Raw genomic sequence first — 22,500 nt, forward strand, 5'->3', positions numbered from 1 at the left:
TGTTCCAATAAACACACTAATAGGTGATAAAGGAGTTCAGAGACGAGGAGATGGAGCATCATGACACAGGATTGGAACAAAACGCTGAATCTGTAAGCATCTGCCTCGTGTATGAAAAGTGCTATATAAATAAAGTTGTCAGGCCTTGGGCTAAAGTTTGTACTTTTTCTATTTCAATATGTGTAAACTTTTGATTGTGTTTACATCATTGTATTGTATTTATATTTCTGTTTTCCAGGCCCCTGGATACTGGCTGTTGAAAGCTGTCATACAGCTGGGCTGTAAGGCAGCGATACGTGTTTCTGAACGGGTTTAATCGCATTTTGTATAAATATGTAAAGATATTCTGATATGAATAGAACTATCATACTTTGTTTTTGTATGACAATTTGAGTATTTTCTTGCTATTTGTTTTGCTAACCTTCCTGATGGTAACTGCTGGTTTCCACTCTACCAAAGTATTTCCATATTGAACTCACTACAAAAAACTTCAAAGTGCATAAAGGTTTTATAAACATCTCAAGCTACTTAAGAATAAATGTGCACATAAGATGCCAAGAGAGCTCAGTCATTTCTAGGTCAGTTTAAAAGGGTATATTCTGCTATCATGAAAAATGCAGGCGTCATACTTATTACAAAAGTCTGTCAAGTCAGTTGCAAGACTTCCAGTTCAAACATTTTAATATTTACACAAAGCATGAATCTGGGTCAGAGTATGCAGGCCTATCACCCACCACCATAACCCCAACACACTACAGCTCCTTCACATAGATCACGGATCCCGTTGAACAATGGCTTGTCATCCCCTACAGGCTACAGCACATTAGGTCGCTCAGAATGAAGGATCAACCCCAGACTGTCAAGGGGACCCTAATCTACTGCTCCCCCCCCCCTCCCCCCTCCACCACCACCTCCTTCGATTCAACGCACGTGCCTGTTGGTCCTTGCATATCAATTATAAGTCTTATACTCTCACACGCTGTGTGACGCTTAACAATGACTGTTGACATGATTAACATGGTTAACATGGTGCCCGATTGGGGCAGATTTCCCGCCCAATCTGGCAACCCTGGCTGCAGTAAATCTGGCAACCCTGGCCTCGAACATTAAACTAGATCTTCCCAGAAGTAAGAGGCCGCGGTGCGACGTTTCACTCCACTGCTTCTGATGTGCAACTGGTTAACCAGGTCAACGTCCAGCTCTGCCCAGCAGGTCCCAAATACGCCGACCCCCTAAAGGCTAATCCTATTAATAGTAAAAAAGCATTTTTACGGTTGGACTGTAAACTGTAAATACCTGTGGTGGGATGTCATTGTTTAGGTACATGCTTAAACGTACGCTGCCGGGTAGATCGACTCTTATTTGTTTGATTGGCGACTTATCTACAGCATTGGTTCTCAATGCGCTATTTAGTGGTGCGCTGCGCAATGCAAGGAATCTTCATAAAAAAGAGTGAGGGTTAGTAGTGAGTTAATATAATTTACTTACTTCATTTAATTAACATAGGCCTAATATCAAAACAGTAGTAGGCCTTCGAATGGAAACACATTCACCATGAGAAAATAAAAATGGGGTTTAAAATAAATTAAAGGAATAAACGTGCCTTCTGCGTGAGCTGTGCGTAGCTGAATAGGGCTGCAGGCCTACGCTACTGTATTTTGTCATATTTTATAACATCTTTCATAACGGTGGTACCATTAGGCCAATTGGGCGATAGAAACCAAACGGGACCGTGGCCATGTGAGTGACACGCATCTCCGCATTCTGAAGGGACAACGCATGATGCAATGCACTGACATCACCTCACCTGGAATGCCTGATGTACGGCCTGTCAAGCCTGGCAGGGCTTTGGAGATACTGTGCTGAAAGAAACTCCGCCAAGGTCAGTCCGGAGCCAATCTGAACTTCTTGGAGAGGAATAAATACAATTGAAAAAAAAAATTATAGGCGATGCACCGTATGAATGTTCTTCTTCTAGTGCCGGATGAGGGTTTACGATGTTACTAAAAGTCATGTAAGGACATGGTAGAGGTAGCCTTGCTTTTTCTGGGTAAACGACACTCATTCCATGCAATACTTGCATTACCTTTTATAAATAAATAAAATAAATAGCCTACGAATTTTAACACAGAGTTATAAATGACAAAAAACGTGGCTGGTACAACTAGGCCTACCACTTGAATACTTTACGCTTACACCTTACAATTTACTGCACCTCATTACTTATTATTACTTATTACCAATAAGTGTCTCTTATTATTACTTAATTTATTTTATTTTATCATTATTATTATGTATTATTGTTATCTATGTAGCAACTTATTTTTTTCTATGTTTTTTTTTTTTACATATTTATAGGCTATTCTTATTTACTTTATCTTGTATTGTTGCTGCTATGTGGCTGTTGAGGAACAAAGTCTAAGAATTGTAGCCCTGCAATAAGTTACAATAAAAGGGTTAGTAATTCTGATTCTGAAAAAAACCTCACGCGACCTGTTGATGTGCGTTTACCAAGAGTGTCTGGTCATTTGTTAAAGCTCTCCTCATGTTCCCGGGCTGCGTGTATTACATACCGTGATGCTTCGGTAGCAGCGTGCTGGTGTCCGCGCTGCACATGGTCCGAGCAGCTGGGCTGGCATCGGGCGGCGCGTGGCTCCTGTGGAGCCTGCGAGCGTAGTATTACCCTGCGCCTCCTATACATCACCGCCGTGACAAGCACTGTCCGCTCCGTCCAGTGTCTCTTCAAGGCCGTCCTGCCAGCCCTGACTGGTGTCGTAAGCGGCAGAAGAAAACACCTGATGCTCCTCCGTGAGTGATGGTCCATTCTGTCACCTGCTCCAAGTCAGGTCAGAGGATCGGGAACAAAAAACAGATTTCGTTAATTACTTACATTTAATTAGAATTGCAGTTACCACTGCAATTCTGCTACTTATTTTTACATCATTTTATTTGTACTATTTTATTTAGCCTACTTTATCTTGTATTGTTGCTGCTCTGTGACTATGGTGGCAGAAGCAAACGCTGGAGGTCGATCTGCGACGGTTTGGAGATCGGTTAATCATGGCTGTTATCGGGGATTAGTTGTGTTTACGCTTCAAACACATGTTCTTGTAAAGCAAAGTGCCATGCAGTCCAGGGTAATGTTTAACATGGCAGTGATGGGGGCGGTCTGCATGCTTACAGCATGAACATACCCCACAGGAATAACAGCGCGCCTGGCATGTCATTAGGTGGTTAGGAGCGCTGCAGAGTTGGCTCATCGACAGCGGCACGGTGTGCTCACACTTATTTACCCGCTTAGCCATTACATCACCTCCTGCTCCGATCCAGCGCCTGAAGCCCGCCACCGGCTCCTCCTTATATACCGTCTGATCGTGCAGAATGCAGATTGCTTCAAATACTATTTGATGTACTTTATTATTCCCAAATGGGTAATCAGATAATTAATCAGGTCAATTAGGTAAGTTCCATTCTACCCCTGGAATCTGTTGCTCTTTTCTCACCAAATCCTACGATCCTCCGTTCTATCAGAGGAATTGTGTAACCCTTACATTCTCTCCCTCCAGGACTCATGTCTGTCCTCTGAAGGTGGTTATTGCTGTGAACATCATGAGGCTGAATAGTCACAATCCTCATTCCAATCACGTCAACTCTATTTCTGAAGCCTTGTTACATAATGTTATTTTTGGCCCATCTTCCAGAGCCTGTAGAACCTCCATCAGTGGTGACCCCCAACATCGATGGGTATAGGCTACTATTAAATCAAATGACACTCCCCCCCCCCCCCCCATCCACGATGGGGCGGGGCGTTGGGAAGAATCTAGCCTATGACTGCTCTCTCCGGCGCGTTGTTCTTTGAAGCCAGAGCGGGAAATAGTCCCACTAGTAGTCCCGGCACGCCTGGGCGATGACACACACATGCTCCGCAGACGGAGTGCCGGACCACCTGGGCTTGGGGGGTCCACGTCCTGACCTTGTTGAGAACAGCAGGGGGGGGGGGGGGGGGGGGGGGGGGAATTCTTCTGGGGTCTGACCCTCAGAGTAAAGTTTAACGAGCCTCATCATCCCGGGTGATGTTCTGCTCTACGGAACAAGTGTTCTTTTGGTGTGTTAAGATGGCGGGAAGAATGTTGTCACATTTTGTGTCTGTGTGTGTGTATGCGGATTTCTAAATGATGGCCTGTGTGTGTGTGTGTGTGTATCTGTGTTTGTGCGTGTGCGTCTATATCGCCATGAATGCAAGTTTCTGTGTGTGTGGATGCAGAACTCTTTTGTGCATGTTTGTGTGTTTGTGTATGTGTGTGTGTGTGTGTGTGTGTGTGTGTGTGTGTGTGTGTGTGTGTGTGTGTGTGTGTGTGTGTGTGTGAGAGAGAGTGTGTGTGAGTTTGTGCAGGTCTGTGTGTGTGCGTCTGTGTATGCTTATGTATGTGAGTTGGTGCAGGTCTGTATGTGTAGATGTATGAAAGCACAGTGCTTGACACCCTTGACAGCCAGAGTGCTGAACCCCAGGGGGAGGGGGGGGGGGGGGTTGGAACACGAGCACTTCAGTCAAACAGACAAGTGCGCCTGAATGTGTCGATATGTTAAGTTCCCCCGCACGGCTCCTCTTGAAGAGGAGAGAAAGCGGGGAAAGGAGACCGAAACACATATCAGTGCGTTCAATCCAATGTGAAGAACAATAAAATGCCATCGTTCCGTTCTGGACGTTCTGGCAAAACGGAGATAGATTTACTGCAGCTCCTCCACCTTTTTGAAGTATCTGTTTAGCAGATTGTTGCATTGATTTCTGGGAAGACAGATGGTTACGTGTGTGTGCTCCGAGACGACCGGAGGAATGAGCGATCGTTCAGCTCGGTAGATCAAATCCAGCGCGCCGGTGTCATTCGGTTTCATTTGTAATGTGCGTGGGCACATACATTCTCAAACACATATTTTCAAATAGCTACCTTTTCTCTTTTGGATGAAGTTGAAAGTAACCGAAAAAGAACTTGAAATGTTTGAGCTTAGTACCGTTTAATTCTGTCTGCCAACGTGATGGTTGTCACCATCAAAGAGGTGATTCGAGGGGAAGAGATTTATAATCTCTTTTTATGCAACAGCGTTAAAACTTTTATATCGTATCTGTAGTGGACATAAAAATCGAAATGGGTGTTAAATGTTTACTATAACATAGAAAAGCTGCCAACAGGGAATGGGTTAATCTAGCGATTGTTGGTGCTTGTTCTATGAACCGACAGCGATACATTGTTGTTTCTCTTCTTCTGGCAACTGTACTTGTTCACTAACACTAACCCTACACTGACACAACCCCAAGATCATTATTGACTGTGATTGACATGTCAGGAGTGTGTGCATTTCGTTGATGAGACTTTTACGGCCCTGGTGATCGTGACCTCCCACTGAGTAGGGTACACGTCACCTCAGAGCTATCCCAGGGGGACCGGCCCCAAATACCCCAGCCTGTGTCTCCAGCTCGGGCCACAGTCGTCCAAACTGCCCCCAGGAGTCATAGGTCTGCACTGGACTCGAGCTCAACCCAAAGGTAAATACATCTCTGAGCACAATCTGCCATCAACCTAGAATCATAATGGTTTAATTATTAATATCATTAAATATCATTAAATTACTGTCGTTTAACTAATCTTGTGAAAAGAGTATTACTCTTAAGATGTTATATAATATCATTAGATGAAAGAATATTAAGCATATGTTATTTGCAATCTGTTAGAAGCGAATAATTAATTACAAATGGTAACATGCCGGCATTTCAGCACTTATTATTGGTTATTATTTTAATATATTTACAATATTATTACGTCAAACTTTACAATAAGGATACATTAATGAACTTATCTATCATCAGGATGTAATTAATAATAATTAATAATGCAGACATTATTATATAGCATTAGCATGGGGGTTAGAGGGGGCTAGGATTATGGTAAATCATAAACATAAAATCATCATTAGCAAAAATGAACACCATTAGTAAAAGATTACGAAACCTTTAGTTAACTGCTTTTCACTGTTAGTTTATGCTTATTACTGCATTAGAAATTGCTAATTAATAGTTCATTAATGTACCATTATTGTCAGTGTTACCTATAATGGCTATACTATTTATCTTTGGTATTGGGCTAAATGTTTCCAGTTTGCGGTGGTAAAAGTGTAATCATCTTGGATCTTTGCCCCTTATCACCCATGGACAGGAGAGCGCTTTGAGACTGGAACTCAAACCGCTTGTTGGGGTCAATCAATCAGCTCGTCTGTCCCGACCTCACCGTGAGAGGGGGGGGTATGTTGTTGACCGAGAGTCCCCCCCCCCCTTCCAGGCGCGTTTCATTCCCGTGTCGGAGCGTGACGGGGGGACGGGGTGATCTTAAGACCTTCAGGGTCACATGCGCTGAGTCCGACCGTGCAGGTGTTTAAATCAGAGCGCCGGCCATCACGGTGGAGGAGAGCCGGGGTGGGGAGGGGGGGGGGTTTGGAGCGAGCAGAACAGAGAGGGTGGGGGGGGGGGGGGGGGGGGGGGGTGAGGTCATGGTCAGACGAGGGATGATGATGATGATGATGATGATAGCCTGGCACAGGGTGTTTGTTTTCTTTGTGAGGACTTGAAATATGTCGAGGTGAAGCGTGTGTTTCCCTTTCTCCTCGCTGCGGGCCGGAGGGCACCGCCCCCCCCCCCCCCCCCCCCCCCCCCCCCCCCACCCAGCCCCCCCCCCACCTGGGGGCGTCATGGACCACGGTGCGGGGAGAGAGCGCTGGCAGCAGCTCAGAGAGATACCAGCTCCATGGGGATGGGCTCCATGTGGGGACACTATAAAGCTCACTGGGGATTCGCAGGATGCATCAAAAGCCGCCTCGACCTTTCATCAGCACCAACATCTTCCTCTTCCTCCCCCTGCCCGGTCATTGTGCTCTGATCCTCATCATCGTCATCACCTCGTCTTCTCCTCAGTGGTCTCCGGTCTCCGCTTCACCAGAGGTTCACCAGCAAAGAGCTCCACGCTTCTCAAAGAGGTACGATCTACGCTTGGTATGGGATTTGAGCATTCATAGAGGTCTCAGGCCGTGTTGTACCATCAGAGGCTGGTTCTTCTTGGGGGGTGGGGACTGTGATGCTTGAGGTTATTCTCCAGCGTCACAGACTTCTGCCCACCCTGGCAGGTCTGGACATGAGGCTTCTGGGACTGCTGGCTGTGGTCCTCCTGCTGGAGGTCTCCTGCTGTCAGAGCAACCGGCCGACCAGACCCGGGGGCAAGCCGGCCAAGAAGACCGGGGCCCAGGGAGCCAGCGTCCCCCGGGCCCCCCCGGCTGACGAGGACTCCCCCGCAGCGCCTGGAGGAGGAGGGGCCGAGGGGCCAGTGGAGGCAGCCACCGAGGCCCAGCCGGGAGGTCCCGTGGTGGGGCAGCAGGCTGAGGCTATGAGGCTGCAGTACCTCAGGAACCCCCAGGTCACGTGCAACGACGGCAGCGCCGCCGGGTACGCTGCTCTGGACCGCACATCCATATCACATCCATATGACATCCATATGACATCCATATCACATCCATATCACATCCATATCACATCCATATCACATCCGTGGAACTTCTGTGTTCAACAACAGTGTTGGGCACAAACACACTTTTGTATTTAATATAAAGACAACAGCTTGTGAAAACAAGTTATTTGTGTTGGCAATTGTTTTTCAGAATGGAATACATTCTAGATTGATACGTGTATTTCTCCATCGCTCAACTTATTAACTGCACTTTATTGTTCTTGATTCCCTTCAGCTTTTACTTGAAGGAATTCCGAGGGAGCCGTAAATGGCTGCTATTTCTGGAAGGTGTGTATGAAAAGATACACACACACACACACACACACACACACACACACACACACACACACACACACACACACACACACACACACACACACACACACACACACACACACGCACACGCGTTCTTCACTGGCCTTAACAATAAGCCCACCAGGGGTGAATCCATCCCCTCTCTCTGTGTGGGAAGCGATGGCTAATCTTAGGGTCTTATTTTTAGGCGGTTGGTGCTGCTATAACAAAGAGACCTGTGATTCCCGCTACCAGAATATCCCGCGTCTCATGAGCTCATCGGCCTGGCCCCAGAGCAGGAGAGGTAGGTCACTCGGTCACGTTTCAGAATGCATCTCCTCGTTCACGTTCCGGTCATATCATGGCGTCATTCTCCCAAAAGGGTTTACGTCGTGTGGACTCTGTCTTTGTTTACAGGAAGCGGTATCTTGTCCACCAGAGCTGAGGAAAACCCCCACTGGTACAACGCCAATATTGTGTGAGTAATGTCATTCGCTGTCATTGTGGCGTCCAAAGCATGAGGTTAAGATTAAGTCGATTGATCTCATTGAACCCTTCTTCGTCCATGTCGATGCCTGGCTCTGTGCAGGTTCATCCCCTACTGCTCCAGCGATGTGTGGAGTGGTATCGGACCCATCCCGACCACCCCGACCACACCCCGGGCGCGCCAGGGACGAGAGCGGGAGAAGGAGAGGAACACAAGTCTGAAACACCTTTAGTTGTATTCCGAGAGTTAGGACACGATCATAATAGAAGTATAGAACTTGTTGTTGTTTAATTCCACGTCGACTCCTGTTGTTTAGGTCCTCGTCTTTTTGTGTTGTCTCGACAGCTGAATACACCTTCATGGGCTCCCTGATCATCCGTGAGGTCATCAAAGACCTGATCCCCAAGGGCATCAAACAGGGCAAGGTCATCATGCTGGCCGGCACCAGGTCAGCCACTTGTGTTTCATAAACGACGTGTCTGACGAGACGCGCATAAAGAAATGGGACGGCCTCAGGTTGCCCTAAAAAGATCTCCTGCCGCTACTCCATAGACTAGCCTCGCCGTTTGCTGATCACGCCCTGCCCTGAGTCGGGTGTGACGCCGTGGTGGCATCAACCGCTCAGTGAGTTCCTCTGCTCCTCCACAGCGCTGGAGGGACCGGCGTCCTGCTGAACATCGACCGGGTGGCCGGTCAGCTGGAGGCGATGGGGGCCGAGGCCCACGTGAGGGGCCTGGTCGACTCCGGCTGGTTCCTGGAGAGCCAACAGCAGCTGGCCCAGACCTGCCCCGAGACCATCTCCTGCTCGCCTGAAGACGCCATCAAGAAGGGGCTCAGGTGAGGTCCTCCTTCGACAAAGTTTTAAATGTGACGTGTTGACATTGTTCCATGAAAGAATCAGCGTTTCTACAACCGGCTCCTCACTCCCCCCCCCCCCCCCCCCCCCCCTCTGATGCGTGTTCGGTGAGCTCTTAGATAATCTGTTTGGCCGTTCTCCCAGGATGTGGAACGGAGTGGTGCCTGATCGCTGCCGGCAGTCCTACCAGAGCGGAGAGGAGTGGCAGTGCTTCTTCGGCCACAAGCTGTACGCCACCTTGACCTGTGAGTTCAGAGGTCACCTACACTCTGCATAGCTAACCCCCCCCCCCGCCCTCCCCCCGTACCCCCTCCCACCCCTCTTACACACTTATTGTATGTTGTACCTCCTTGCACTTCAAAATAGTACATTGTTGTACACAGTGAGTGGGTTAACCTAGTGATAGTTAGTGCTTGGCATATCCTTACTGTACCCACAGAGATATATTGTTGTTTCTCTTTCTTCTGACAAATGGACTTATTGTAAGTCGCTTGGGACAAAACCATCTGCTTAATGCCCTAAATATAAATGAGGGTCTCTCACTGGGCCCGATCCTCTCTGGTCGAACCATACCAACACCTCTGCCCTCAGAGAACAACAACGATGTCCGCCTTTTGTGGAAAGTCGTCACGGGGCGACACACAAACACACACACACACACACGCACGGTGGTATTCATGTGTTGGAGACCCCCTGAGGCCCCTGACCCCCTGTGCTCCCCTGCAGCCCCCCTGTTCGTGGTGCAGTGGCTGTTTGACGAGGAGCAGCTCAGGGTGGAGAACATCGTCCTGGGGGGCAGCCTCTCAGAGGTCCAGTGGACCTACCTGCAGAACCTCGGGCGAGAGCTGAAGAACTCCCTGAGGGACGTCACGTACGTTCTCCTGGCGACCCTGCTCGGAACAGTCCTTTGATCCGCAGTGGTGTAAAGTGACATGTTGTGGTTCAGTGATAACAAGCGAGGAGACTAGTCCCTCCATGGTGAATGCACTGCATTTATGCAGCACTTTTCTAACAAGTAGCCACGCAAAGCGCTTTACAATACTGCCTCACATTCACCCATTCACGCACACATTCACACACCGACAGAGGAGTCAACGATGCAAAGCGAAAGCCAGCTGGTCAGGAGCAGTCAGGGTGAGGCGCCTTGCTCAGGGAAGCCTCGACAAAGGGATCGAACTAGCAACCCTTCCGTTTACCAGCAGACCCGCTCTACCTCCTGAACCACATGTCATCAAATAAGTCCATCCTTCTCCATAGATGATGAGTGTTCTTCTCCACTCTCTCTCTCTCCAGGGCTGTGTTCGCTCCCTCATGCCTCTCCCACACTTTGATCACCAAAAGGTAAGACACGTTGGTATTTGACCCCCAAAGCGCCCCCCCCCCCCCAGTCTCCCCCCCCCCACAACCTCACAGTGGGCTGAGCTCATGCTGTTCTTCATTCCCATCATTCATCATGACACACCATGCGTGCAACCCAACGCCACTTCACACTTTCGGTATCTCCCTAAGTAACTCTCGCCCCCACCTTTCTCCCTCTATCTCTTTCTCTCTCTCTATTGCTCTCTCTGCTCCTACTCTCCCTTACACACACACACACACACACACACACACACACACACACACACACACACACACACACACACACACACACACACACACACACTGGTCACAAACCTAATGGGTCAATGATGGGTCAAGGGATGGAGTCCATTTATAATTAAATGGAAAGGTTAAGTTTTGCGTTTATGGGAGATGATGCACCCCTCATACTGGGGGGAAAGGCCTCCCTGGACGTTCCCCAGTTTTCTAATCTGAGCTGAGTCGGGTCACCGCTCCAGGGGATGTCAGAGGATCGAGACCCACTGAGCAGGGGATGGAGACGACCCGGTTGGTGTTCAAACTGCCCCCTAAACATTTCGTTGTTTAAATTCTAAAACGTTTCCTTCTGAAGTGGTTGTACCATTCCAGGGGAGACAACGGGGTTAATGGAGCACTAATTCAAGAAACCTGTGTGCAGCACTGCTGACGTAATTAGATAGTAACAGCTGACACACTGACATATGAAATTAAAGAAATAACAAAGGCTCAAATACGTTGACACTTAGACATCGACTTACTATTCATTCCAGGGTTTGTTTTTCCAATATCTGTAACATTGGGCTACCATTATTGTAATTGTTCACTGGCTGTTGTGTCTGGCTTCATGATCTGCTCCAGTGTTTTTTTTCCTACATTACCCCGAATTATTTTCACTACTCCCTCTCAACGTCAGGGGACCACATACACTAAATCTAAAATGTATAAATAATAATAAATCAAACCAACATTATAACGATATGCATAACAGCCGTGAGGTGTCGAGGCCTTCAAACGATCATGGTCAAAATTTACAATTGGTTGTTGCTCACAAAAATACAGTTTTGTGACGAGGGATGAGCTACCAGGGCAAACTGCAGACCTTGTAAGGATATTGAGGGGGTTAATTCATTTACATTGACATTTTACATTTAGGGCATTTAGCAGACGCTTTTATCCAAAGCGACCTACAATAAGTGCTATTTTTGTAAGTCTCGTTGCTATTACTAGTATGAGTGAATTCAATGTTAGGTTGATTTGCAATCAGGGGATGTTTTCAACGACCGCCGAGCAGACTCCACCTAACGTTCCGGTGTTGTGTTCTCCCGTCACACCTCCGTTCCAGTAACTGGATTAACTTCCAGGTGAAAGGCACGTCTCTTCCCCGCGCGCTGCAGTGCTGGGACCGGAGCTTCCAGGACGCAAACCGCAACCGCACCCCCCCCCCCAGGGGCTGCCCCTTCCACCTGGTGGACACCTGCCAGCGGCCCCAGTGCAACCCCACCTGCCCCGCCCTGGTGCACCGGGCCACCCAGCAGGAGATGACTCTGGTGCAGATGCTGGTCGCCATGGGCCTGGACATCCAGAGGCTGGGCTTCGAGCCGCGCCGGGACCAGGCCGCCTCTCCGGCCGGCGCCAGCGCCAGCGGTGGCTAAAGCTAACAGTTGGGGCTACAGTAGGGGCAACGAAAGCTGCAGAGATTATCCCAGGCACATACGGCTGGACGGAGGCGTTAGTGGGAATTATATCGTAACCATAGTGATAATACGGGATCCCAGTTCTATTTGTTGTGCTCTCCCCTCTGTGTTACCGACATTGTGACTGATGGTGGGTTTGGTAAAAGGTCTGACCGATTTGGTGACCGATGACCTCTACTGGCTCGGCAGGACATTGCTTTGGTTCTAAAGGCAGAGGGGCAGTCTCGCCTGTTCCTTGCTGGAATAGAGTTCACGCAGGTTTAGCTTTGAAGCACGACCGCAGCCTGATCGAGTCTTTCGACCGTAGCTAGTTTAGTAAAACACCATGAAAACGACTTAGTTGTCCTGACCAAAAACTGTTGTCATGACAAAGAACATAAGTGTGGAATCGATTGATCAACTTAAAACACAAAACGAACTCTCCCCTGATTTAAAAGAATGCACACTTAGACATGTCTCAAAGTAATATGTAATTTCATTTCACATGGATGAATATGTCTGAAATTGTAATTGCCATTGCTACTATCGCCTACAGAAAGGTTTGTGCAGAGATGGTCAGATTTGAACATCATGCACCTCAGTATTCGGTTTCGGTGTGCCCACTGGGCTGGGGTTAAATAGTTAGTTATTCGTGCTTAGCAGTATTTATATTTGCTTTGAAGTAATGGATCTATAAGCAATCATTTATAGCCTAATGAGGTAGACATTGAACATCTATGATAGTGAATTCTTTATTTTAACCAAGTTAATGCTGTGAAGTTTTTGAGAGTGTTCAGCCATCTTTGTTTCTTTTGTAGAATTTAGATTTTGGAGTTAGGATTTCAATTCAAACATCATCTACCAAATTGTAAGAGTTGTTTAAAAAGTTGAAACGGGAAATGTATATTTTTTCAATCATCCTCACATTGTGAAATCTATAGGCTTGGCTTAAATAGTCTTATTTGACTTATATTGCAAAAAGCGCATTGCAAGCCAAACTGATGTCTAATAAAAAATTTATAAAGATACTTTGTGGATGACCAAGTTGATTTTGTGATCATCAGCCTTAGCCTTATCTTTAACCAAGATACAGTTTAACATAGCCTGTTTCATTTCAATGTTTTCAAGAAAACAGAAAAACTAAGAAATGCATGCTGAACTAAAATGTACTTTATTATATTTATTAACACTCAAACATACGTTTCTTTTTTTCATAAGTACACACATATAAGGCTCATAAGAATCATAAGGCTATCAACATAGAACACATATAGGCCGACACACAGAGTATAGACAGCAAAGATTCACAATTTCGTGATATAATCTATTACAGGACCTCGATTTACAACAAACAATCCTGTTTTATAAAATGTTGGAAAACATTTATCTTTTTAATGTACTGTGTGGATTTAAATTAATTAATGTAAGCTATTCAGTAATCCTAGTAATAAAGTAATCATTCACGAATGCAATTCTTTTTTTAAATCCTTTTTTTAAATTGAGCCTAACACAAATATATCTTCTCATTCTGAGAAGGGTGACTGTCTATCATGTTTAACTGGCTGACTGATGAGACCTTCTCCATCCATTGGTGACTCCTCAGACCTCTCTATCCTCCCTTAACTTTTTAGTTTCTTGTTTTGGTTTGGGAGGCTGTACCAATTATGCAAGAAGTCACATGACCTTCCCACTATATGTGAAGTCACGTGACCTTCCCACTATGTGTGAAGTCACGTGTCCTTCTGACGTTACATTTTTGCCTATGGGAGAACAAACGTACATTTGCAATCAAAAACATGTTTATGATTGATCTCCACTGTCTTATAGTGTAAATAAATAATAAATAATAATGGTGTTATATATTTTAAGTATCGCTATCACAAAACCGATGCTGTGCTCCGTGCAAACCATTTTTGTAAGTAAAAAAAGAAAAGTATATATATATATTTTTTTTTTGTAGTAACGATCAAATATATTTTAGTTAAAAGCGTATGATTCTTGCGATCCGCGGGTATTATTATATTATTATTAAGTGTATAAAACGGTTTGTATTGTATTGTATTATGGACGCAGGATTTTACCCATAAGTCGTTGCGGGAGTTTTTTCTACTTCCTCTTTCCGCCATATTGCAGAACCGGTAAGTCCTCCGTAACGTTTGTCTTCTACAATCTATCCAATATCTAAAGCATCGGAGCACAAACTAAGTATTTTTTTCGCACATCATGTCGTATAACTGTTTTGGGATGAATTACGATGATTATCGTGGAGGAAAAAATACATGTTGACGGTATTTGGTGTCCACTCGCCCGAGTCCCTTCCCCCTGCCATCTTCTAAAGTGTGGTCCGTTTTTAATCATGAAACTGTTCATAAAATAAAGGCGGCAGGACCAACGATGCATTCAGCATAAAAATTTAAATTTCCCCCGTTGCTTTGGCTTTCGTCTGCACTTCAATCCTCAAGTTGAGCGACATGTCTATAGTGTATATTGTAGCTAGTGAGGGAACCAGGGAGCTAACAGGCTAGCAGAGCATCGCTCCTGGGCTGAGGGCAGCCTTCAACAAGCACCTCCTGGTTGTCGTCCTAGTGCTTCTGTTCTAGGCTAAGACCTCCATGTTTTATATCATTTTTCATGCTGGGCAGTGCGTTTCTCGTTAGCTCCCCAACCTGTGATGGTGACAGTAGGCTAGCCAGTGGAGGTCCAGGTGTGGGAGAACTCACTGGGCGACCATCGATGTAAAACCCGCTTGGGTTCGAGGGGAACACACTGCGACTATCCAAGTGATGGTCTCTGTTGCACAACCCATTGTTTTAGGAGATGACACTAGTTCAGGAGAACCCACTGGTTTAGCAGAACCTACTGTCCGACCCTCTAACGAGCTGCCCCTCTCCTTCAACAGGCATCATGGTGCGCATGAACGTTCTCGCGGATGCGCTCAAAAGCATCAACAATGCCGAGAAGCGTGGGAAACGCCAGGTCCTCATCAGGCCGTGCTCGAAGGTCATTGTGCGTTTCTTGACAGTCATGATGAAGCACGGTAAGAATCCACCACACATGCACCATAAGACCTCATAGTCCTGGTATCAAACGTCTTGTACATCCATGTCCATGTATGCATGTCGTTATGTCTTATTCAATGCATGTCTTACCCTAGCTATCTTTGTTGTATGGGTTAACCTAGTGATTGTTAATGCTTGGCACTTGATTCTATGAACATCCTTACTGTACAGACAGCGCTATATTGTTTCTTCTGACAAATATACTTGATGTAAGTCGTTTTGGATAGAAGCGTCTGCTAAATGGCCTGAATGTATTGTACACCCTCTTTCATGTATGCATGTCGTTCACACCAACTGTCCTCCCTGCTGCAGGTTACATTGGTGAGTTTGAGATCATCGATGATCACAGAGCCGGGAAAATCGTCGTCAATCTCACTGGACGTCTGAATAAGGTGAGCTGACAGGATGTGGAAGACTGTTTTTTGCGGGTGCAGATATTATAACGGATACGGCGTAGTTTCTTATTGTTGGCACTACTTTATATACTAGGTCTGAACATCACCGGCATGCTTTTAGTAGTCACTTCAACAGTTTGTTTAGAAAAATGTAGCATGAATCCGAGGAAGGGGTCGGTGACGGGCATATTTTCTTACTTTTCGGGTAAATAAAAGTCATCTTTTTGGGTGGACACCAGTTTGCCTCCCTGAATAACCAGCCAGACATTGGTTGAGTGTTCAAATGCCCCCCCTGCACTCCATGCTATATGAGCTGTAAGCCTGGACTCAGGATTGTAAAGCTGTGTTTTGTTTTCATAAGCTGAGCGCTGGGTTGAGATGGGCGTTGATTGCCGCCTCTATTGAGTGGATTGATGCGCTTGTGTAAAGGCTCCTGAATGTGTTCACTGTTTCATCAAATCCTTTGTTTGTTTGTCTCAGTGTGGTGTGATCAGCCCCAGATTCGACCTCCAGCTGAAGGACTTGGAGAAGTGGCAGAACAACCTTCTCCCCTCCAGGCAGTTTGGGTAAGGATCTCATGATCTCCATCAATCACTAAAGTACAGCTCTGAAGCAATGCCAGGGTCTTCATCATCGCTATAGCACACATCTCTGAAACAAAGCCAGGGTCTTCATCATCGCTATAGCATACATCTCTGAAACAAAGCCAGGGTCTTCATCATCACTATAGCACACATCTCTGAAACAAAGCCAGGGTCTTCATCATCACTATAGCATACATCTGAAACAAAGCCAGGGTCTTCATCATCACTATAGCACACATCTCTGAAACAAAGCCAGGGTCTTCATCATCACTATAGCACACATCTCTGAAACAAAGCCAGGGTCTTCATCATCACTATAGCACACATCTCTGAAACAAAGCCAGGGTCTTCATCATCACTATAGCATACATCTCTGAAACAAAGCCAGGGTCTTCATCATCACTATAGCACACATCTCTGAAACAAAGCCAGGGTCTTCATCATCACTATAGCACACATCTCTGAAACAAAGCCAGGGTCTTCATCATCACTATAGCACACATCTCTGAAACAAAGCCAGGGTCTTCATCATCACTATAGCACACATCTCTGAAACAAAGCCAGGGTCTTCATCATCACTATAGCATACATCTCTGAAACAAAGCCAGGGTCTTCATCATCACTATAGCACACATCTCTGAAACAAAGCCTTCTCATGATCAGGACTAACATCCAGAATGTTTTCTTGGATTAGTCAACATTATTGCTGCTCTGCCCATGGCCTATTCTGATGTAGTTAATTACACCGACTGGTTTCAGGTATTTCTGGTCATTTGTCATTTGGTTGGCCTACTCGTCACCTTGATGCATGTTGCCTCAAGGGTTATCCTGTATAAGCCTGGTTTCACACAGCTATATGCTTACTGATTTCTACCTGAGATTTTGGCGTCCCATTCACGCCTACTTTCAGCACATTCAGGGCCGAAGCCAACCATTAAATTGACAGGGCGATGTTTTAGCTGTGACACCCTAAAACCAACAATGCTTTCCTGTACTTCATCATTTTATTTTGGAGAAATTTGTCAATTTTCTCTCAATAAACGGTTGATAATATTTCTTACTGTACTTTAAATGATGGACCACTGGGCCAAACGTCACCATGCAGGTGAACTGAATGACGGCTCTGTTCAGTAAAATGACCAATCACAGAGCAGACACAACGTAGGCTGGGTTAGAGCAGGGGCAACAGACTATTCTGTTGCTATAAAGTTAATTGTATAAAGGGATCTAATCAGTGCATTGAGTGTTAGGTTTGTAACTCATTCCTAGTAATGAACCGGTTAAAGAGTTTAGTTTAATAGTCTTGTTTCCGGTTCATCTAATCCGTAGTTAAAGCAGGAGCTGTACACATAATCAGTGTATTTAATTTATTACTCCAGAATGATTGGTGTTATGGCAGGATGTTTAAACGGCCTTGTTCTGGGCTTGACCAGAAATGCCCGTCATTTAAAAGAATAATCAGTTGCTGGCAAATTTTCCATAGTATTTTTACAGTGGCAGCATCTGGGGATTGTTAGCTCTCCCTATAGGCTCATTCACCCACAAGTTCACCACAGCCATCATTCTGTTGTGGCAGTGGGGCGTTTCGGTTCCATTACCTCAGCGATGTGAGGGGGACCAAGTTAAGGATTAACCCTCATAAAATAATGGCTCATGGCGTAATATTTTTTATTATGTCTGCTTATTGCCCTGCTCTACGTTTCCCCTGAGTTTTGTGGTTCTTCCTTCACCTTGAGCGGGTTTGAGGTGAAGCCCTTGGGGTTACGATTCAAGTAGTTTTCGAGGTATGATGAACGACCGGTTCATCAGAACATTCTGTGCAGTTAAGCGATGTGAATGTAAAGCTAAAGACCTCTGTGCATTTTGACATGGAAATCGTTTAAACTTCACTCAAAGCTGTAAGCTAAAGTTTCCATCTTACCATTTAGTGTTTGTGTATGGATTCTAGGGCTGGGTATTGCCAGGTACCTCACAATTAAATTAAATTAAATTCTTTAGGTCTTCATTCGATTTAGATTTGATATTGATCCAATTGCTTTGATATCGATTCAATAATACTGACAAAAATACCTGAATATTATTTAGAATTAACTATTTCAAAATGAATTGACCATTTAATTGTCTTTTAACTAGCAAAAAGGGAATACACATTGTATAGTATTGTTCCTGATCATATAAGTAATAATCATAACATGGATAATTGTAAAAGGGCGTGTACATTTAGGCATACTCACTTCTAGTTTACAATGACTTCTTTTTTTATGTTTTATTTTTTTTAATGGAAATAATCTATTTCAAAAAAGTTCTGAATTGAAATTGAATCGAGAACAAATAAATTGCAGTGCATTGATGAATCGATATTTTTCCTAGCCCTAATGGATTCTATGAACAGGATGAGGGGCTTTATAGTCAGCTACTCTTCTGGTAGACTAATCGCTTTGCTAAGGCTTCTGTGGGCGTGACAAATGAGTCGCTGAACCGGTGATCTAGTGTTGTATAACAGGCTGCCGCATCATCACCCGGTCTTAGTCTTGGGTCTGGAACGCCCCTAGACCTGGTACTGATCCTTGTCTAGTCCTAGTCTAGATCGGTCCTAGACCTGGCTCTATCCAGTGGGGTATAGTGGAGAGATGGCATGGGCCTTTCAGGTGGCCTACTGCCTACCAGAGCCCACAGGCACCGGGCAAAATGTGGAACACGGATCAGCAGGAGATGGGCTGAACTGCCATGTCTGGATGTAGGACTAAAAGCCATGTTCGACAGTTTCTGTTATTATTGCTCTTAATTATCTTGTCTGCAGTGAAGATGGCGGTTAAAGATATTTGTTGGCTAGTTGATCAAGTCTGGGTTTATTGGAGGATTTGGCGTTGTTGCTAAACCTTTTCAGCCTTTGAATGCGTTTGTCTGTAGAAAAAATCGTGCTGATTAACCGTTGTAATGGTTTTGTCTGTAGATGCATCGTGCTGACCACCCTTTGCGTTGTGTTTCTGTAGATGCATCGTGCTGACCACCCTTTACGTTGTGTTTCTGTAGATACATCGTACTGACCACTCTTTACGTTGTGTTTCTGTAGATACATCGTGCTGACCACCTCAGCTGGCATCATGGACCACGAAGAGGCCAGACGGAAACACACAGGAGGAAAAATCCTTGGATTCTTTTTCTAAATGTAAAGAACTGTGCTAATAAAATGGAAAACGTTGACTATGCTCTTCGACTTATATTTATTTTTAGATTATCCATGCATGTACATTTACACAAGGCACTCAAAGCTGTCGGTCTCAGTTAATGGTGCGCTGAAAAATATCTGGAATACTGATGGTAGGGAAGAGCTTTTATTTTGGACCGTCCGCTTATTGAATCACAATCGTACAAAACCTACTTAAAAACAACCTATTAGGATTAAATGGAATCTTGCTAATTAAGGCAGTGTGCCTTTTTCAGTTCAATACAAGGCCACCATCTGGTTGATCTACTTGAGATTTTATATCAATTCTGATAAAATAATTGGTGTTCTCTGCAAACGAACACTAAATACTTTGATACACGTTAGATACCAGAGTCAATATTCGCAAGGTAATGGAATTTGGCGTCTTCCTACGCAAGCTGGAAGTTGCAAACTGCCGCCGGGCATTTGGGATCTATAATATAAATTATATATAAATTGTATCTGTAGGGTTAGAATATCGTGTGTGTATGTGTGTGTGTGTGTATATATATATATATATATATATATATATATATATATATATATATATAGACTTATGGTTCAATGTTTTATATATATAACTTAACCATGAGTCAATAAAATACTCCGTCATATTCCGGGCATTGTATATCATTGGTTGTAATTAGTCCGTAATCAATCCAGGACTTATTTCGGATAACCTCAATATCCTATTTAGTGTGGGGAGGGGAAAACTGGACCTGGAAAGCCTCGTCATTGCTCAGTATTCTCTTCAGATTCTCTTTTCCTGCCGAGCCCGTTGCCTATCGTGGAGTAGATTAGTGTAATTGCAAGAATAAAGTCAAACCTTTTAGTATAGCCATGCCATTAAGTGCCAATTAGGTCCATTTCGGTTGATAATGGATCATTTAAGGACCATGAATAGTAATTATGCCAGGACTTCCATACTTTTATTACACAATCCTATCGTTGCCTACCGCCAGTCCTGCACGGATTCCCTTCCCTGCATCCCGTATATAGTAGTAGTGGTTAAGAGCCCTTTGAGGGGGGGGGGGGGGGATGAGCTGTAATGCTACGACTCAATCACTCGAGTACAATCAACATCGACTGCGACGGCCCTGCTCGTTTATCTCAATCTGATTGCAACGGTGCTTGACTACATTTGATTCAGCTTATTTATAGTCAATCATACAGCTGAAATGATTGACTCGGTTTTTAATATCTTTAGTTCTGTCAGTGACCACATGGTGGCAGTAGTGATTCGTCTGCTTGTTTTTTTCAATCATATTTATCTGCAGAATTCGTCCTCATACCATATGCATACTAGAGCAACTAATTATGATTGATTCATAGATAACATTAATATCGCAATAGCAGCAAATGCATTACGTAAGAATTCAGTCAAAAGGGGACGTTTGATTTTGCTCAGCTCTTCATCCTCTCAGTCCCTATCAATTATAAAGTTACACTGTAAAGAGGGAGTGAATGGTAAACACTTGAGGAGCATTAGCGCAAATGTGATAATAGGTCCTTTTGTTTGGGCTTGAATGCGTTCGTTCTTTTTATTTTTATAATTAGGATCCAAACCCGTTGGCTGATTCCTTAGATACACCTGTTGCATAAGGCCGTGGCTTTTAAATAATTGTCTTATTTTGAAAAATAAACAAATTCAGATGGAAGTGTCAATTAGAGGTATCCCAATAAATAAATCCCTTAAATATTGTGTGTCTTCATGTTCAATGAAACCATTGTTAAAACAAACATTGATTTAAAACCGATAAAAGATAGAAAACAGATTGTTTTGTGCAACCTTACTTTCCTGTGGATCCACATCTGAATTATTCACCAGACAATGAACCCCCGATAGTCCACATCATTATCTCCAAGACAACAACAAAATAAACCCCAATGTTGACCAGCGAAGAACCGCCCAGCGAGGGTCGAAGCGATAGGAAGACGTATCTCTGGGTCGGAGGGGAACGGAGCAACACATTCGTCAAGACTGCATCTAATCATCGCTGTGTATAATGTATACGTTGGGTACGTTCAAGGAGAGGCAGAGGGCTCTCCACAAAGCACATACTCCTCTATCTCTGAGTACAGCATTACTGGGGCAGAGGTGGGAGGAGGAGGAGGAGAGAAGTAGGTGGAGGAGGGAGGGCGGTAGGGAGGTGAAGGGAGAGGGGGGAGAGAGGAGATGGAGGTGGAGAGAGAGAGGGGGGAGAGAGGAGATGAAGGTGGAGAGAGAGGGGGGAGAGAGAGAGGGAGGTGGAGAGAGAGGGAGGTGGAGAGAGAGAGAGGAGGGGGAGAGAGAGAGAGAGAGGAGGGGGAGAGAGAGAGGGAGGTGGAGAGAGAGAGAGGAGGGGGAGAGAGGAGATGGAGAGAGAGGGAGGTGGAGAGAGAGGAGGGGGAGAGAGAGGGAGGGGGAGAGAGAGGGAGGTGGAGAGAGAGGGAGATGGAGAGAGAGAGAGAGAGAGAGAGGAGATGGCGGTGGAGATTGTCGGTGTGTGTACGGGAGGTTGTGTTGGACGGAGGGGGCCTTGGGGGGGGGGTGGGGGTATTCCCAATACAAAAACAGTGCGGTGTGTGTATGATGAATGAGGTAGTTAGACAGCAGTGAGTTTATGGCTGTGATGGCGGCCATCCATCCTGGGCGCCCCTCAAGGGCACCCCCCCCCCCCCCCCCAGGTCCACGCAGAGACCACCTTGTTTGCAGAGTAGACGCTACCTGGGGTCACCCCCCCTCCCTCCTCCACGGTTTAAACAATAATTAATTAACATGAAGCTAACAAAAGCTGCTCCTGCACATTTAACGTGGCGGGGGCACGGGGCCAGTGGGAGGCTGCCCCCGTGGACTAAAGCTCCGGAGAGTTCTCCACCTTGGGGGGGGGTGCAGAACGCCCTGGCCTTCAGATGTGGATGAAGCTCGCCCTCTGCCAGAGGACGAGGGGAGAGGTGCTCACAGGTCCTCGCCGAGGAGTAAACACAGGCAGCAGAGAGCGCGTGAGAGGAGGCAGTCCTTGGTGGAACTCAACGGTAACCGGACTGCGGATATAGCA

General features: G+C 45.5%; 4 protein-coding genes across 5 annotated transcripts in view; 3 read left to right on the forward strand and 1 right to left on the reverse strand.

Annotated features, from left to right (window-relative positions):
• Positions 1–393, forward strand: part of coq7 (coenzyme Q7 homolog, ubiquinone (yeast)) — a 3,911-nt gene extending 3,518 nt beyond the window's left edge. The window contains exons 5-6 of the mRNA XM_056587095.1: positions 24–92; positions 239–393. Coding sequence (XP_056443070.1) covers positions 24–92; positions 239–316 — 147 coding nt within the window. The 3' untranslated portion in view covers positions 317–393. The remainder of the gene's footprint in view (positions 1–23; positions 93–238) is intronic.
• The window catches only part of nomo (nodal modulator), a 164,484-nt gene that overhangs the window by 43,154 nt on the left and 98,830 nt on the right, over positions 1–22,500 (reverse strand). The gene's annotated exons all lie outside the window — the stretch shown is intronic.
• On the forward strand, positions 4,972–13,614 carry notum2 (notum pectinacetylesterase 2). Its single transcript, XM_056587087.1, has 13 exons — positions 4,972–5,542; positions 6,962–7,023; positions 7,171–7,486; positions 7,783–7,835; positions 8,050–8,145; positions 8,259–8,319; positions 8,431–8,543; positions 8,674–8,776; positions 8,977–9,165; positions 9,329–9,429; positions 9,911–10,055; positions 10,478–10,525; positions 11,886–13,614. The coding sequence occupies exons 3-13, from the start codon at positions 7,179–7,181 to the stop codon at positions 12,193–12,195; spliced, it is 1,527 nt and encodes a 508-aa protein (XP_056443062.1). The 5' UTR covers positions 4,972–5,542; positions 6,962–7,023; positions 7,171–7,178; the 3' UTR covers positions 12,196–13,614.
• Positions 14,290–19,463, forward strand: rps15a (ribosomal protein S15a). Of its 2 annotated transcripts, XM_056587099.1 has the most exons (5): positions 14,290–14,354; positions 15,116–15,253; positions 15,588–15,667; positions 16,151–16,236; positions 19,328–19,463. In XM_056587099.1, exons 2-5 carry the CDS (start codon positions 15,121–15,123, stop codon positions 19,419–19,421), a joined length of 393 nt encoding a protein of 130 aa, XP_056443074.1. In that variant the 5' UTR covers positions 14,290–14,354; positions 15,116–15,120; the 3' UTR covers positions 19,422–19,463. The 2 variants fall into 2 exon arrangements, with proteins under 2 accessions (XP_056443074.1, XP_056443075.1); XM_056587100.1 differs by lacking the exon at positions 14,290–14,354 and having other exon boundaries at positions 19,288–19,463.

This window comes from Gadus chalcogrammus, chromosome 3, assembly GCF_026213295.1.
Source record: "Gadus chalcogrammus isolate NIFS_2021 chromosome 3, NIFS_Gcha_1.0, whole genome shotgun sequence".
Classification (NCBI taxonomy): Eukaryota; Metazoa; Chordata; class Actinopteri; order Gadiformes; family Gadidae; genus Gadus; species Gadus chalcogrammus.

Bases quoted from the DNA above. Each gene is read 5' to 3' on its own strand.
- notum2 (XM_056587087.1), top strand. From the start codon at position 7,179: ATGAGGCTTCTGGGACTGCTGGCTGTGGTCCTCCTGCTGGAGGTCTCC. The intron at 8,544-8,673 runs GTCTGAAACACC...TTGTCTCGACAG, and splicing joins GGAGAAGGAGAGGAACACAA to CTGAATACACCTTCATGGGC. The intron at 9,166-9,328 runs GTGAGGTCCTCC...CCGTTCTCCCAG, and splicing joins GCCATCAAGAAGGGGCTCAG to GATGTGGAACGGAGTGGTGC.
- rps15a (XM_056587099.1), top strand. From the start codon at position 15,121: ATGGTGCGCATGAACGTTCTCGCGGATGCGCTCAAAAGCATCAACAAT. The intron at 15,254-15,587 runs GTAAGAATCCAC...TCCCTGCTGCAG, and splicing joins GACAGTCATGATGAAGCACG to GTTACATTGGTGAGTTTGAG. The intron at 16,237-19,327 runs GTAAGGATCTCA...GTGTTTCTGTAG, and splicing joins CTCCCCTCCAGGCAGTTTGG to ATACATCGTGCTGACCACCT.